The sequence below is a fragment of the Astyanax mexicanus genome, chromosome 4 (genome assembly GCF_023375975.1).
Source record: "Astyanax mexicanus isolate ESR-SI-001 chromosome 4, AstMex3_surface, whole genome shotgun sequence".
In the NCBI taxonomy this organism is placed as follows: Eukaryota; Metazoa; Chordata; class Actinopteri; order Characiformes; family Acestrorhamphidae; genus Astyanax; species Astyanax mexicanus.
In genome coordinates, this window is record NC_064411.1 from 41,483,537 (window position 1) to 41,497,480 (window position 13,944).

Genomic DNA, 13,944 nt, shown 5'->3' on the forward strand with positions numbered 1-13,944 from the left:
GAGCTACTTTGAGCATGGATAATAGTGTAAAAAACTATTTATCTGCAGGGGCAAAATATGCCCCATATCATTTATTCTAAAGGATGTTTATACAAAAAAAAAAAAAAAACGACTGGATCTCGGAAAGCTGTGGGAGAACGGAGGTGGGCTATTCAACGATTAAAAAGATTAGTACACTTTGTCATGTTTTACCACACAAAAAGTTAATTTTACACTGGAGTTCTCCTTTAAATAACATTAAAAGTGGCAATCCTAGGGGCACAAGCGCAGTTTACCAATATAAATCCAACCATACCCAATATTGAGACTTTACTCTGAGTTTATGCATATAATACTGTTTTTTATGCTCTGTCAGTTTTTCTAAAATTACTGTATTATATTGAGTTGAACCCTGTAACCTGTATTGTAACGGATTTGTCTTAAAGTCAATGGCCCCCTATTGGCTTTACACTGTCCACTCTTCGTTGACCTGACCGCTCACATGGGTCCTTCTATAACCTTGCCGTTTCTGTCTCCGCAGGGCAGATGAGATCGAGATGGTCATGACCGACCTGGAGCGAGCCAATCAGGTAAGAGCCCGCCTCCCTTCCTCCTCTGATCTGTTAGAGAGTGAGTTTCCCCCGCTGCTCTGGCGCGAGTTCATATCCTGAATGCACACTGACAGCTGTTCTCCGGCCTGATGCGGAACTTCACTCCTCGCCAAAAACACTGATGTCACTCCTGCTATCAAAAGCTTAGAGAGAATAGCTGCAACAATGCTGCCTTCCACCAGGATCAGCCAGCATTAGCACTGTTCAGAAAAGCAGAGCATTTCATATGAGAACGTTAGTCTGGGATAGCTGTTCCTGCAAATGCTTGTATTTAAAGTAGTCTGCATCTCGAATTAGGATTAGGAGATTAATTGAGTTATTTTTTTTTTTTTGATCTGTTCTGTTCTTGGTTTGACTATTATTTTATTTTACCAAATAGGGGCGTAAAAAATGCTTTTATATTTCTGAACAGGCATTTTCTTTCTTTTTAGTGCTTTTAATTTTTAAGGCATTTTTATTTAACAAAATAAAAGGATTAACAAAGTTAAGGCCTCTCAATTTTGTTATCATATTTTTATCTATGTTTTGTGTTGCAAAATTAAGATTTTTGATTTTATAGGTTTTCTTTAACAGAATAAAGGCCTTAACATTTTTTTGGGCTGTTAGTGTGCAGAATCTCTTTTTTTTTTGGCAGTTTTATTTCACAAATTAAAAGCCTTTTAATTAAGTTTTTAGGCTTTTGTTATTTGACAAAATAAAGGTCTTTAATTACATTTTCAGACTTTATTTTATTTTACAAAATAAAATGATTTACAAAGTTAAGGTATTTTGAATTTGTTTTATGAAATTAGTATCTTTGCTTTTAATGATTTTTTTTTTTTACAAAATAAAGGCGTTTACATTTTTTAGGCTGTGTGCAGAATTTCTTTTTTTTTGGCTGTTTTATTTCACAAATTAAAAGCCATTTAATTAAGTTTTTAGGCTTTTTTATTTAATAAAATAAGGGTCTTTAATTAGCTTTTCAGGCTTATTTATTTTACAGTATTAATAATTACAGGAGATAAACAAATAAATAAATTTTATTTTAAGTAAAGTAAAAGAAATCGCAATACAGCAGGATATGTTTTAGAACACTATATTGGCACTGCAGATGTGGGTTAATGCTATCAAGTCATCTTAAAAAGTTATACATTTTACCCCAAATAATTAAATAAATACGTAAACTTAGTATTTTAATGCTAATCTCATCTGACTAACAGCCTAATAACTAAAGGAAAACGGCAGAAGGTAAGATAGACATGACTGAAACAGTGTGAAACATCCATCAGTATGATGTCTATCGTTGACTTATTGTTATGAACATATTTACTGTAGGATGACCGGTGAGACACTTTCTGTTTTATATGTGTGGAATGTTTAATTAAGACTGGAATGAATTGAATGACACACAGAGAGCAGAGGCAGCGGAGAGAGAGGCGGAGGCTCTGAGGGAGCAGCTCACGTCAGCTAACAAGTCCCTGCAGCTGGCCACCCAGATCCAGAAAGCTCCGGACATGGTACCACTTACTCCAGTGCTCATCTTCAGATTACTCTCTTTACAGTGCCCTCCATAATTATTGGCACCCCTGGTTAAGATGTGTTCTTTAGCTTCTCATAAATTGAGTTTTGTTCAAAATAATATAGGACCACGATGGGAAAAAAGAGTAAAATACAACCTTTAACTCAAGTGAATTTATTCAGTAGGAAAAAAATCCCACATTAAGAAATAATTATTTAACATCAAATCATGTGTGCCACAATTATTAGCACCCCTGATGTTAATACTTTGTACAACCCCCTTTTGCCAACAAAACAGCACCTAATCTTCTCCTGTAATGTTTCACAAGATGGGAGAATACAGAAAGAGGGATCTTTGACCATTCCTCTTTGCACATTCTCTCTAAATCATCCAACGACCTGGGTCCTCTCCTCTGCACTCTCCTCTTCAGCTCACCCCACAGGTTTTCAATGGGGTTGAGGTCTGGGGACTGAGATGGCCATGGGAGGAGCTTGATTCTGTGTGCGGTGAACCATTTCTGTGTAGATTTGGCCACATGTTTAGGGTCATTATCTTGCTGAAAGACCCAGTGACGACCCATCTTCAGCTTTCGGGCAGAAGCCACCAGATTTTGTTTTAAAATGTCCTGGTATTTTAGAGCATTCATGATGCCATGCACCCTAACAAGGTTCCCAGGGCCTTTAGAAGAGAAACAGGCCCACAGCATCACTGATCCCCCGCCGTATTTCACAGTGGGCATGAGGTGCTTTTCTGCATAATCAGCTCTTGTGTTACGCCAGACCCACTTAGAGCATTTGTTGCCAAAAAGCTCTATCTTTGTTTCATCTGACCAAAGCACACGGTCCCAGTTGAAGTCCCAGTACCGCTTAGCAAACTCCAAACGTTTGCGTTTATGATTGTGAGTGAGAAATGGTTTCTTCCGTGCATGCCTCCCAAACAGCTTGTTGGCATGTAGATAGCACCTGATGGTTGTTTTGGAGACTGTGACCCCAAGAAGCTACCATTTGTTGCAATTCTGTAACAGTGAGCTTTGGAGAACTTTTTATTTCTCTTATCATCCTCCTCACTGTGCGTGGTGCCAAAATAAACTTGCGTCCTCGTCCAGGCTTGTTTACCACTGTTCCAGTTGTTTTAAACTTCTTAATAATTCCTCTGACAGTAGATATGGACAGGTGTAGGCGAGTAGCGATTTTCTTGTAGCCATTGCCTGACTTGTGAAGGTCAACACACATCTGCCTCACTTGAATGGTATGTTCCTTTGTCTTTCCCATGTTGAAGATAAATGGCCTCTGTGTCACGTCATATTTATACCCCAGGGAAACAGGAAGTTGTGAATTACTAATTAAATGTTCCTACATACTCTGATCAACTTCGTAAACTACTGTAGAAGTGACAGAAATACTTTTATTAAATTTATTTCCTAAGAATTGTTAGGGGTGCCAATAATTGTGGAACAGGTGATTTTATGAAGAATAATTATTTCTTAGTCAGGGATTTTATTTCCCCCTTAAAATTTACTTGAGTTAAAGGTTGGACTTTACTTTTTTTTCCCCATCGTGGTCCTATATTATTTTGAACAAAACTCAATTTATGAGAAGCTAAAGAACACATCTTAACCAGGGGTGCCAATAATTATGGAGGGCACTGTATATCAGCCTGAGTCCAATGCAGTTTGACTGGGGCTTCTGTAGCGTGCTCTGCCAACTCCTCTTGTCCGTCTGTGTGTGTGTGTGTGTGTGTAGGAGCAGGCGGTGGAGGTGGTGTCTCGGTCCAGCCTGGAGGCTGAGCTGAGTGCTAAAGAGAGGGAGATGGTGCAGCTGGTGGAGGACGTACAGAGACTGCAGGCCAGTCTGGCCAAACTCCGCGAGAACTCCTCCTCCCAGATCAGCCAGCTGGAGCAACAGCTCAGCGCCAAGAGCGCCACACTCAAGGTTCTCACCAGCAGCAGATTTCAGCTATAGGAAATCATTTAGTGCAAAAGCTTTATCTAGATTTAATGGACAAAGAACTTAATTCAAGATTCAAACTCCTACATATTAGTTTGTTGAAATAATTGATTTTATGCAGATTATCCTTAGCCTTAGATCTTCCAAACCCAGCCTAGAATACTTCCATAAGATTCAAGATGTATCTAAAAGTGATCCTGCAGCTGTCACTGTGCTATGTTGATGCTGATTGGGTCTAACTAAAAGCAATAATAAAAAGATTTTCTTTAGTGTATAATAACTAATTACTGATCTGCATCTACTAATTATTACGTATGTAGTAATTATTCAAAAATAAGTAATTATTTACTAGCTAGCTAGCTAGCTAGCTAGCTAGCTAGCTAGCTAGATAGATAGATAGATAGATAGATAGATAGATAGATAGATAGATAGATAGAATAAGAAAATAAGGTATTTTGAATTTGTTTTACGAAATTAGTATTTTTGATTTTAATGTTTTTTTTTTCAAAATAAAGGCATTTAATTTTTTTAGGCTGTGTGCAGAATCTCTAGTTTTTTGGCTATTTTATTTCACAAATTAAAAGCCATTTAGTAAGTTTTTAGGCTTTTTTATTTGATAAAATGAGGGTATTTAATTTGCCTTTCAGGCTTATTCATTTTACATTATTAATGCCTAAAAATAAAGGGAGATAAATAAATAAATACACTTTATTTTAAGTAAAGTAAAAACATCTGCAATCTCAGATCTCAGAGGGAAATTCTGGACACCCAGAAAAAAAGTGTAAAAGAATAGAGTCTTTTAGTAGGTGTTTAATGGAGGTAATGCAATCAAACAACAATGTTTGAGTAGTTGCTAACTACTCATTATTTACTAATATTTAGTATCTTTAGACTTTTTTAGTACTTTCTAATTGTTTCTACTTAGTACACACATTCCAAAAAAAATCCAAATTCCAAAAAAGTATGATTCATTCAGTACCTACTACTCATTAAATAAGTAATAATTATTTAGTATCTATAAATAAAATCAATATTCACTCTTCAGTGCCTGCTAATTCAATAAGCACTAATTATACCACAGTTAGTTCCGACCCTGCAGTGTGATTGGCTAAGAGGCGTTCTATGAGTGCTATTATCAGCCGGTACTGTACTGTAACCGAAGCTCTCCATGTATTACTCCGCCACATAAAGGTAACCTAGCAACAATGCAGCGCTTCCCAGCCAAACAGCTCAGCTACAAACAGAGCAGCAATGGAACTATTTTAACTCGCGGAGTGTTTATAACCAAACAGATCTTATTTTCCCATCCTTTATAACTCAAAATCTTTCAATAAACAGCGATATACTAATGAACAGTGCTATAACTTTTAATATTGGCACTGCTGTGCTGATCTACGGCACTCGTCACACAGCAGTGCCAATAATACACATTATAGCACGGAATTTGTGTGTATTATTGCTTAATTATTCAGAAACTAATTATGCAAACCATTGTATAAAAACTATTCAGAATTCATAATTCTACTAATTAGTATACTAATTCATTAAAGTAGTAGTTATTCAGTATATGCACATTATTATCTAATTTATTACCTAATTATTGATTAACATTTTAGTACCTTCCAATTATTCAGTGGAATGCATTCAATTAAATAAAAACCAATGTATTCACTAATTAGTTAGTTCACTAATACTTGCTTATTGAGTTATTTACTTTTTTCTTTCTATTTAATAGTTTATTAAATTATTGAGTTATTGAAATCTACTGTTATTTAGTAGAATAATAATTATTTAGTAGCTACTAATTGTTCAGCGTCTGCTTATTATTCAGTAAATACTTATTATTCAAACTAAGAAAGAAACTGATTGATTTTTTAATTTTTTATTTTTGTTTTTTATTTTTTCTGTCCGCACAGCAACTGGAGGAGAAGCTGCAGGAGCAGGCCGACTACGAGGAGGTGAAGAAAGAGCTGAGGTAAGACCTGCTCTGCCTCATTAACCCCGGCGTGTTGGAAACTGCTCTGTAAATACGCTTAATAAGGCGTGGCCTCTTTATTATTAGCCCCTCGCACTCGTGCTGCAAATACCAGATTGGTTATTAGGAGTGATCAGCGCTGCTATTCGGGCTGAAGCGCGGTACAGAGAGCGCGTGGTGTGTTGTGTTTGGTTTGTGAGCGCCGGGATGCTCGGCTAACTCGGTTAGCGTCAGTGCGGTCTTATCGGCGCTGGGCTGATGTGGTTAGCGCCTGTCTTTGATGGACTTTAACTGCTTTAGCCCGGGCGACACGTCTGCCGCTCCCGTCTCTTAACTGGATTGCATGTGTTTATAGATCTGAGTCAGGGCTTCCTTCCATGAATGGGCTCTTTTCATTCGCGCCGAGGCCCTTCCTCCTGGCCCCGGCTCAAAACCGCCCTTATCAGCCGCGTTAGCACTGCCAGTCCCCTGCGCCGATAGCATCTCTGAAAGCATTCCTCACTAATGCCACCAGAATTGATCTGATCTGGCCACGGAAAAGATCACGCCTCCCATTTAACTGCTGCCGAAAATAAGAGGGTGAAGCGGGACTTAAGACAACTCGGAATTCTTTTGAGGAAAATTGATTTAATTTGCCTTGTTTCAGAATGAGTGTGCAGCTCTGGCTATTTCTGTCTGAGCAGTCCTGATTAATAGTGTGTGTAAGAGTGTGTGTAAGAGTGTGTGTAAGAGTGTTTGTCAGAGTGTGTGTGAATGTGTGAAAGGCTATTTCTGATCAAACTCTTTTGATTTTCCACAGCATCCTTAAATCCATGGAGTTTGGCCCCGCTGACAGTGCTACTGTGCAGGTAAATTTACCACAGTAGGGTAAAACAAAGCATTAAGGAGAACAATGGAGAAATCCCACTGGATGACTGGATTCCATCATATCATATATCAAGAGGTCTTTGTAATAAATCAAGAATTAAAAAGGCCTAAATGTTACAGTACCAGCGAAAAGCTTGGACACATCTTTTTATTTAATGTTTTTATTCTTTCATTTTGGTCTTCCTTTCCTGGGGCAGTCCCGATGAGGGCCAGTTTCATCGTAACATTTTGATGTTAAAGTGCGACTGCAATTGAGGATACTTTTAAAATACTGTCAAAGTTCTTGATATTTTTGTGTTGACTGACATTCATTTCTTAAAGTCAGATTTTTCCTTACTTAGTCGATTAGCTCTTACCATAATATGGATTAGAACAGTACTCAAATAGATCTATTCACTGTATACCAATTAAATCTACCTCTTCACAACTTTTCAACTGAACATATTACATATTAAGAGGCAAGAAATTCAAGTATTTAACTCTTGACAAGTTCAGCACAGCTGTTAACTGAAAGATGAACATTCCAGGTGTTTTTTGGCTGGACTTTTATTAAAAGTAAAATTGGGTTTCGAGCTGCTACTGATGTAGAATGTAGGAAAGCGCAGCGACTCGGTTTCTGATACATCAGCTCAGAAACAGCTTGTGCTGACTAGGAGAAAGAGAGAGCGCCATCTACCCACCCAAAGAGAGCAAGGCCAATTGTGCTCTCTCTCAGGACTCCGGTAGTCGATGGCAAGCTACATAAACAGGATTCGAACCCACAATCTCCTGATCAAAGTGACAGCACTTAGCTGGCTGGACCAGTCTGAACCCTCAAAGTTAAATAGTTAAATAAGATTTTAATTTCTTGTTGTGGTGTGAAGACCTTCAGTAGTTAATGGTTACGTGTATAACTATGAAAAATGTTAAATATGAATCTGTTCACTACAAGAAACATTGACCAGACTTATGTTCTTGACTTATTTTTAACCTCAGATATATTGAAACATTAACTATGTAACAGTGTGTCTTGGGTGGAACTGTACAGCTGTAGGAAAGTGCAAAAAAAAAAAAAAAACACATTTCTGCCACAAAGATACGTGTGAAAGACCTTTGAGACGGAAAAGTTCAGTAATAAAGTTTGTGTTGGAGGTGCACAGGGTCCACCTGACAGTTTGATAAATGCATCACCGAGCAGAATGGCGAATGGCGAGCCATTTGTATTTCTCTGTGGTCTCCTGAAGTCCTAGTACAAGCGTGACTCTTCTCCCCCTCGTCTCAGGACTCGTCTAAGCCGCTGGAGGTGCTGCTGCTGGAGAAGAACCGCAGTCTGCAGTCGGAGAACGCTTCCCTGCGCATCGCCAACACCGAGCTGAGCGGTAAGTCTGCCCGGGCCTCTACAGGAGCCCAGCGGAGAGGCTAGATGAGCCTGTTGCCTGTTTTTGGTGGGGTTTTTTTAGGGACTAAGGAGGAGATAGGGGAGATTTTCTTGGTCACAATAATAGACAAACACATGCTAACTTAAATGAAAGCATACAAGCTAATAGCAAAGTGTACACAAAGTGTACTGATCATATTGCTTTTTAGAATACACTGAATAAACTCACATCTTTAAGGTTTTTATCAAAGTTGAGAAAATCAGATTAGATGTGTGTGCTTATTAAATAGATTAAGTACTTGTGAGACATAGATTTGTAGATTTTAGATCTCCTCCCCTAGATCTAGTCACTTTTCTTGATTAGCACAGTTCACTTACTTTTTCTAGCCTGCACTTTAAATGTTAAACCAGTGTGTTAAATCATAGACAACAGTACCAATGTTTGTGTTATTATTAAAAGATAAATCTGGTGTGAAATGGACTTAAAAAATGTAGTTAAACATGATAATGATTTAGCCCAAAGCATTACAAAATGCGTTGCTTTTAGCCAGTGCTCCCAACAGAATTTAATTAAGGTTAAATGCATTAATATTGAGTTACTGAAATGCATACATTTCTACTAAATTAATGTTCCCCTACCCTACCTATTCATTCCTGCTCATGAATGAATGAAACTGAAACACCTGTCATTTTAGTGTGGGTGGTTTCATGGCTAAATTGGAGCAGCCTGGTGGCCAGTCTTCATTAATTGCACATTATTGTACCAGTAAGAGCAGAGTGTGAAGGTTCAATTAGCAGGGTAACAATTAGCAGCACAGTTTTGCCCAAAATATTGCAATGCACACAACATTATGAGTGACATACCAGAGTACAAAAGAGGACAAATTGTTGGTGCACGTCTTGCTGGAGCATCTGTGACCAAGACAGCAAGTCTTTGTGATGAATCAAGAGCCACGGTATCCAGGGTAATGACAGCATACCACCAAGAAGGACCAACCACATCCAACAGGATTAACTGTGGACGCTGTAAGAGGAAGCTGTCTGAAAGGGATGTTCGGGTGCTAACCCGGATTGTATCCAAAAAAACACAAAACGGCTACCCAAATAATACAATAATGGGGGAGAATCAAGATGGGCTATTCAACAAAAGTTTGTACCTTTTATCATGTTTTACTACAACCTAAGTCCATTTCACCCTGGATGTCTCAACAAATAATGACCAGACCAAGACATTTTATTTTAATGAATGAGTTCATTGTTTTGGGTTCATTTACAGTATCTTCAGTCACGCTAAAATTTTGTATTTTCAAAGCTTTACAGCAGAGAAAAAAATGAATACATATACACACAGAAAACATACACACAGTACTGTATATAATCTATATGACCTATAATAATGTACCATTGCAGCAAACGAGTATTATAGGATGAATTTTTATAGGAGGCAAGCGATGGAAAAAAGGGTGGAACAGGTTAATGCTGCTCAAATGGAGACTCTTTTTTTTTCATGTTGAAAAAATGGGCTACTTCAGCACTTTGCCACATTACTCATGGCTCTTTTGATAATTGCTCATCACCAGATGTGCTGCTGACATTTTGAGCAGCGTGCTGACTGTAGAGCAGACCGCTTTGTGCTCTTTATTCGTCCTCCTCTCTGCACTTTCCTTCTCGTCCACTCTATCTTCACTCAGTCGGGTCTCTTTTTGCGGCCATTAATATACCAGGATATTAGATATGTTTCATGAAGCGTCCCTCTGTATGTAATGTATATGTACAGTGAGCAGCTCTGGAAAAATTAAGAGACCACTTCAGTTTCTGAATCAGTTTCTCTGATTTTGCTATTTATAGTTATATGTTCGACAACATATCTCCCAAATTCCAAATAAAAATATTGTCATTTAGCGCATTTATTAGACCTCAAATAATACAAAAAGAAAACAAGTTCATTTTCATAAATTTTTGAGAGTTTAGAAATCAATATTTGGTGCAATAACCCTGTTTTTTAATCACAGTTTTCATACATATTGGCATGTTCTCCTCCACCAGTCTTACACACTACTTTTGGATAACTTTATTCCACTCCTGGTGCAAAAATTCAAGCAGTTTATCTTGATTTAATGGCTTGTGAGGTTTTCAATTTGGTAAAATCAAAGAAAATAATCATTTTTAAGTGGTCTCTTATTTTTTGTTTTTAGAGCTGTATATATGTTCATACATACATACATACACACATATATGGCTCACAGAAGCACTAATGATGTGTGTGTAGGAGAGGAAGAGGGAGAAAAAAAGAGTGAAAAGAACAGCAAAAATGTATAAGACAGTTGGACTTGGTTATTTATGAGATTTAATCCATATTTCAATGTAAATAATGGTAAATACCTTCTAAACTAAATAGAAAAAAACTGCCAAAAATAGTAAAAAAAAAAAAAAAGTAAAAAAAAAAAGTATGGCAGGAAGTTGGGGCCAAATTTTGCAATATGATTAATTTGTGTTAATTAATAAAAAAATGAATGCAGTTCACAAATAATCTCATGCATTAACAGGGTAACAGAGGCAGCACTGGTATATACTGTATTTATAAACATGGACATGGCCAGAAAGACCCTTACTCCATCATTGAAGGGGTCTTTTATGTTAAGTTATGTTCCTGTGTCTATGCGAATGTGTGTGTGCGCGAGTGTGTGTGCGCACATGGTGGGTGAGTGTGAAAGGGAAATGTCAAGAGCCTTTGCTGTAGGGCTGCATAAACTGGATATTTAAATAGCGTTCAAAACTTTGCATAGAAAAAATAGATTACCATAATTGACAGGTCACTGTTGCCTGACCTCCTCATCACATCCCACTAATTTAAAGGACCCTTTGGTCATTTGCATACATGAAAGTCTTTTGTTGATGATTTTTTTTTTGTTCACTGTCCAACCGCGTCCGCTTCTTCACAACGCTCTGTCTACCTTACGGCTTAGAGCTTTGAATTTGGCCCGGGCCTTAGCGTTGCTGATGAGGTATTATTCCGACAGGGCTTTCCGCATTCAGGTGGAGAAATATGCCCCCGCAGGTCCGTGGAAATGTTTCTCATGGTTATGGAACGATGCCCTCAGTAGACTGTGTTATAGCCAAGCATGTAGCGCAACATGAGTTCCATGAAAAATTCATAGTGTTGGGGTTTAGGGCGCTTAAAATCTCCCCCACAAACTTATTCCCCTTAGAGAGACGTCCACCTGTGTTAAGATCTAAAGTGCTGCTGTGCCGTGCTGTGCCGCGCCGTGCTGTACAGCCGCCCGGTTCCGACCCGGCCCACTGTGGCCTGTGAATGTTTTAACTGATTTGCATAAGGCTGCGTAATGAATATTTACCACGGTAAAACTTAACCTTCACCGCAAGTGACTTTTTATTTTGTGCAGTATGAACTTCTTTTCTTCCCTTTCCTTCTTTGCTAGTTTTTCTGTTTTCTTTTTTCCTGTTTATCTGATTTTTTGAGTACCAGATTTGTAACATATTTTGCTCAGAAGTCACAAACAACAGAGATTTTGTTTTTAATATGATTTAAAGCACATCATCCACATAGGAGGAATGGACAGAAATGGATGTATCTAAAGATCAGAGGCCATTCAGTAGCCTATCAGAGCCCCTAACCTGTCTCAGAAAGACTGGAATTTTCCTTGGTGGCAACTGGATTGGATCTGGATTTGGATCTGGATCTGGCAACATCATTTTTATTGCATGGCGGTCATCCTGTACACAAGGTTTTTGTCCTTCCAGGCTGTTGCTTGCAAGAAAGGTGCAAACCACAAATGCATGGGCGGTTTGTCTGGGGGGCTTGGCAAAAAAAAACAAGTAATTATGGTCAAAGCAATTTAAAATAACAGTCTCCTTATACATAAATAAAATGGTAAAACAAAAAAAAAAATGTCTTTTGGACCCCTTTTTTGTTAACTCCCCCATAATGCATTGTGTTTGCCCTTTCTTGTAGGGTCAGCCGGCCAGAAAGTGAAAGAGGAGACACCAATCTGCCAACTCGGCCCCGCCTCCATCAACTCCACCCCGCCCGCTCTGCAGCGTGCCACGCCCCCTCCCACCTCATCCTCTCAGCTTGTGTCCTCCCAGCTTGTTTCCTCCCATCTCTCGAGCCGCACTGGGGTGGGTCCCAACTCAGCACCGGGGCCGCCCCCAGACCCACCCGCCAACGGGACACACCCACCTTTCCCAGCCACGGGCTTAGGCCAGGACTTCTACGGTGCCGCCGCCTTCCCTCTGGCGGGCAAGGTGTCCCTCAATTCCCTCTTGCAGAGGCAGCTCATGCAGACCTTTTACTCCAAAGCCCTGCAGGACGGCTCCATGCTCTTCGCCCCTGCCCACTATGCCCCAAGCCCACTGTCCCAGAGCTCGCTGCCAACCCACCAGCCGTCCTGCATCAGCCCAGATGCCAACGGTGGTACGGCGCCCTCACCCAGTCGCTCGGAGGGCACCGGCAGCACCTCCGAAGGCGAAGACATGGACACGGCCGAGATCGCCCGTCAGGTCAAAGAGCAGCTCATCAAGCACAACATCGGCCAGCGTGTCTTCGGCCACTACGTGCTGGGCCTATCGCAGGGCTCGGTCAGTGAAATCCTGGCGCGACCCAAGCCCTGGAGCAAGCTGACCATCCGTGGGAAGGAGCCCTTCCACAAGATGAAGCAGTTCCTGTCTGACGAGCAGAACATCTTGGCCTTGAGAAGCATCCAGGGCAGACAAAGAGGTGAGTGCTTTTGCTGGCTTTTGGTAGGAATGCTTGGGCCTCAAGAATGCTGATGTTGCTGTCTATAGATATTGATCACTTTATAATTGATGCATCAAAGTTAGTCTGCAAATTAACAGTAAATTGGAGCAAGCTTCCCAAAAGCATCTTGATGTTAAGACCTTTGTCTTAAGATATAAATTAACAATTTGGTGAAAAATCAATTTGATGACTCAATTTCCCACTTCAGTTCAGTGGTTGGAACTGATCCAGTAAGGCAGATTTAAAGCCCAAATTTTGCTTCTTATTTTTAAATTAGAGCAAAGAGCATGGCAATCATTGGAAGGCAGTAGTCTCCCAAATCTCTTCCTCGTCCTCTTCAAGTTGCTCATTTTGAGTCTATGTCTTGATTAATGTGGCACATGGGTAGATGACCAGGCATTTTACCAAGGTGCACTGTGCCCTAATCCTATCAACCTATGTGACGAATCTGCACTCCCTAATCAAGACCTGGATGTGGTTTGAGCATATTTGGGCTCAAAGTCAAAGTAAAAAAGCTATTTTTGAAAGATAATTTGAACTACTTTTACTGAGAGTATAAGATTATTCCCCAAACTTCTCCTTAATTATTCACTAGTTACTCATATATACATAAAATTACACTGTTCATAGACCATTCTTAGATACACCAGCATTCTAAGGTCAAGTGTTCCATTTGTTCTTAAATCAGCTGCTGATTTGGAGCTTTGCATGTTATTGTTTTGTTGCTTATCACAGGTGTATGAACATAGACATTTAGATGCTTCTGACACAATAGAGCATGTATTTGTATGTATTTAGGTCATAGCAGTAATTCCCAGGCATTAATGCTTATGTTATGAAAGTGCCATTAAGTAATAAACAACTGCCTGCTACTCTGGAGCGTAAGAAAGTGTAGCATGTACCATGATGAACTCGTTTCGCCTCCGTCTCTCTGCATATATCGATTCAGACG

At 39.4% G+C, this 13,944-nt stretch overlaps 2 protein-coding genes across 4 annotated transcripts in view; both read left to right on the forward strand.

Moving 5' to 3' along the window:
- LOC103044296 (P2Y purinoceptor 13) overlaps positions 1-12,180 on the forward strand; it is a 353,924-nt gene extending 341,744 nt beyond the window's left edge. The window contains exon 3 of the transcript XR_007438866.1: positions 9,005-12,180. The gene's annotated coding sequence lies outside the window, so the exon portion shown is untranslated. The remainder of the gene's footprint in view (positions 1-9,004) is intronic.
- cux1b (cut-like homeobox 1b) overlaps positions 1-13,944 on the forward strand; it is a 228,767-nt gene that overhangs the window by 157,108 nt on the left and 57,715 nt on the right. For 2 of the 3 annotated variants that reach the window (XM_049478659.1, XM_049478660.1), the window contains exons 9-15: positions 521-569; positions 1,982-2,086; positions 3,831-4,019; positions 5,951-6,009; positions 6,809-6,857; positions 8,138-8,234; positions 12,207-12,971. In XM_049478659.1, the coding sequence (XP_049334616.1) occupies positions 521-569; positions 1,982-2,086; positions 3,831-4,019; positions 5,951-6,009; positions 6,809-6,857; positions 8,138-8,234; positions 12,207-12,971 (1,313 nt within the window). The remainder of the gene's footprint in view (positions 1-520; positions 570-1,981; positions 2,087-3,830; positions 4,020-5,950; positions 6,010-6,808; positions 6,858-8,137; positions 8,235-12,206; positions 12,972-13,944) is intronic. The other variant, XM_022678800.2, reaches the window with a different exon arrangement.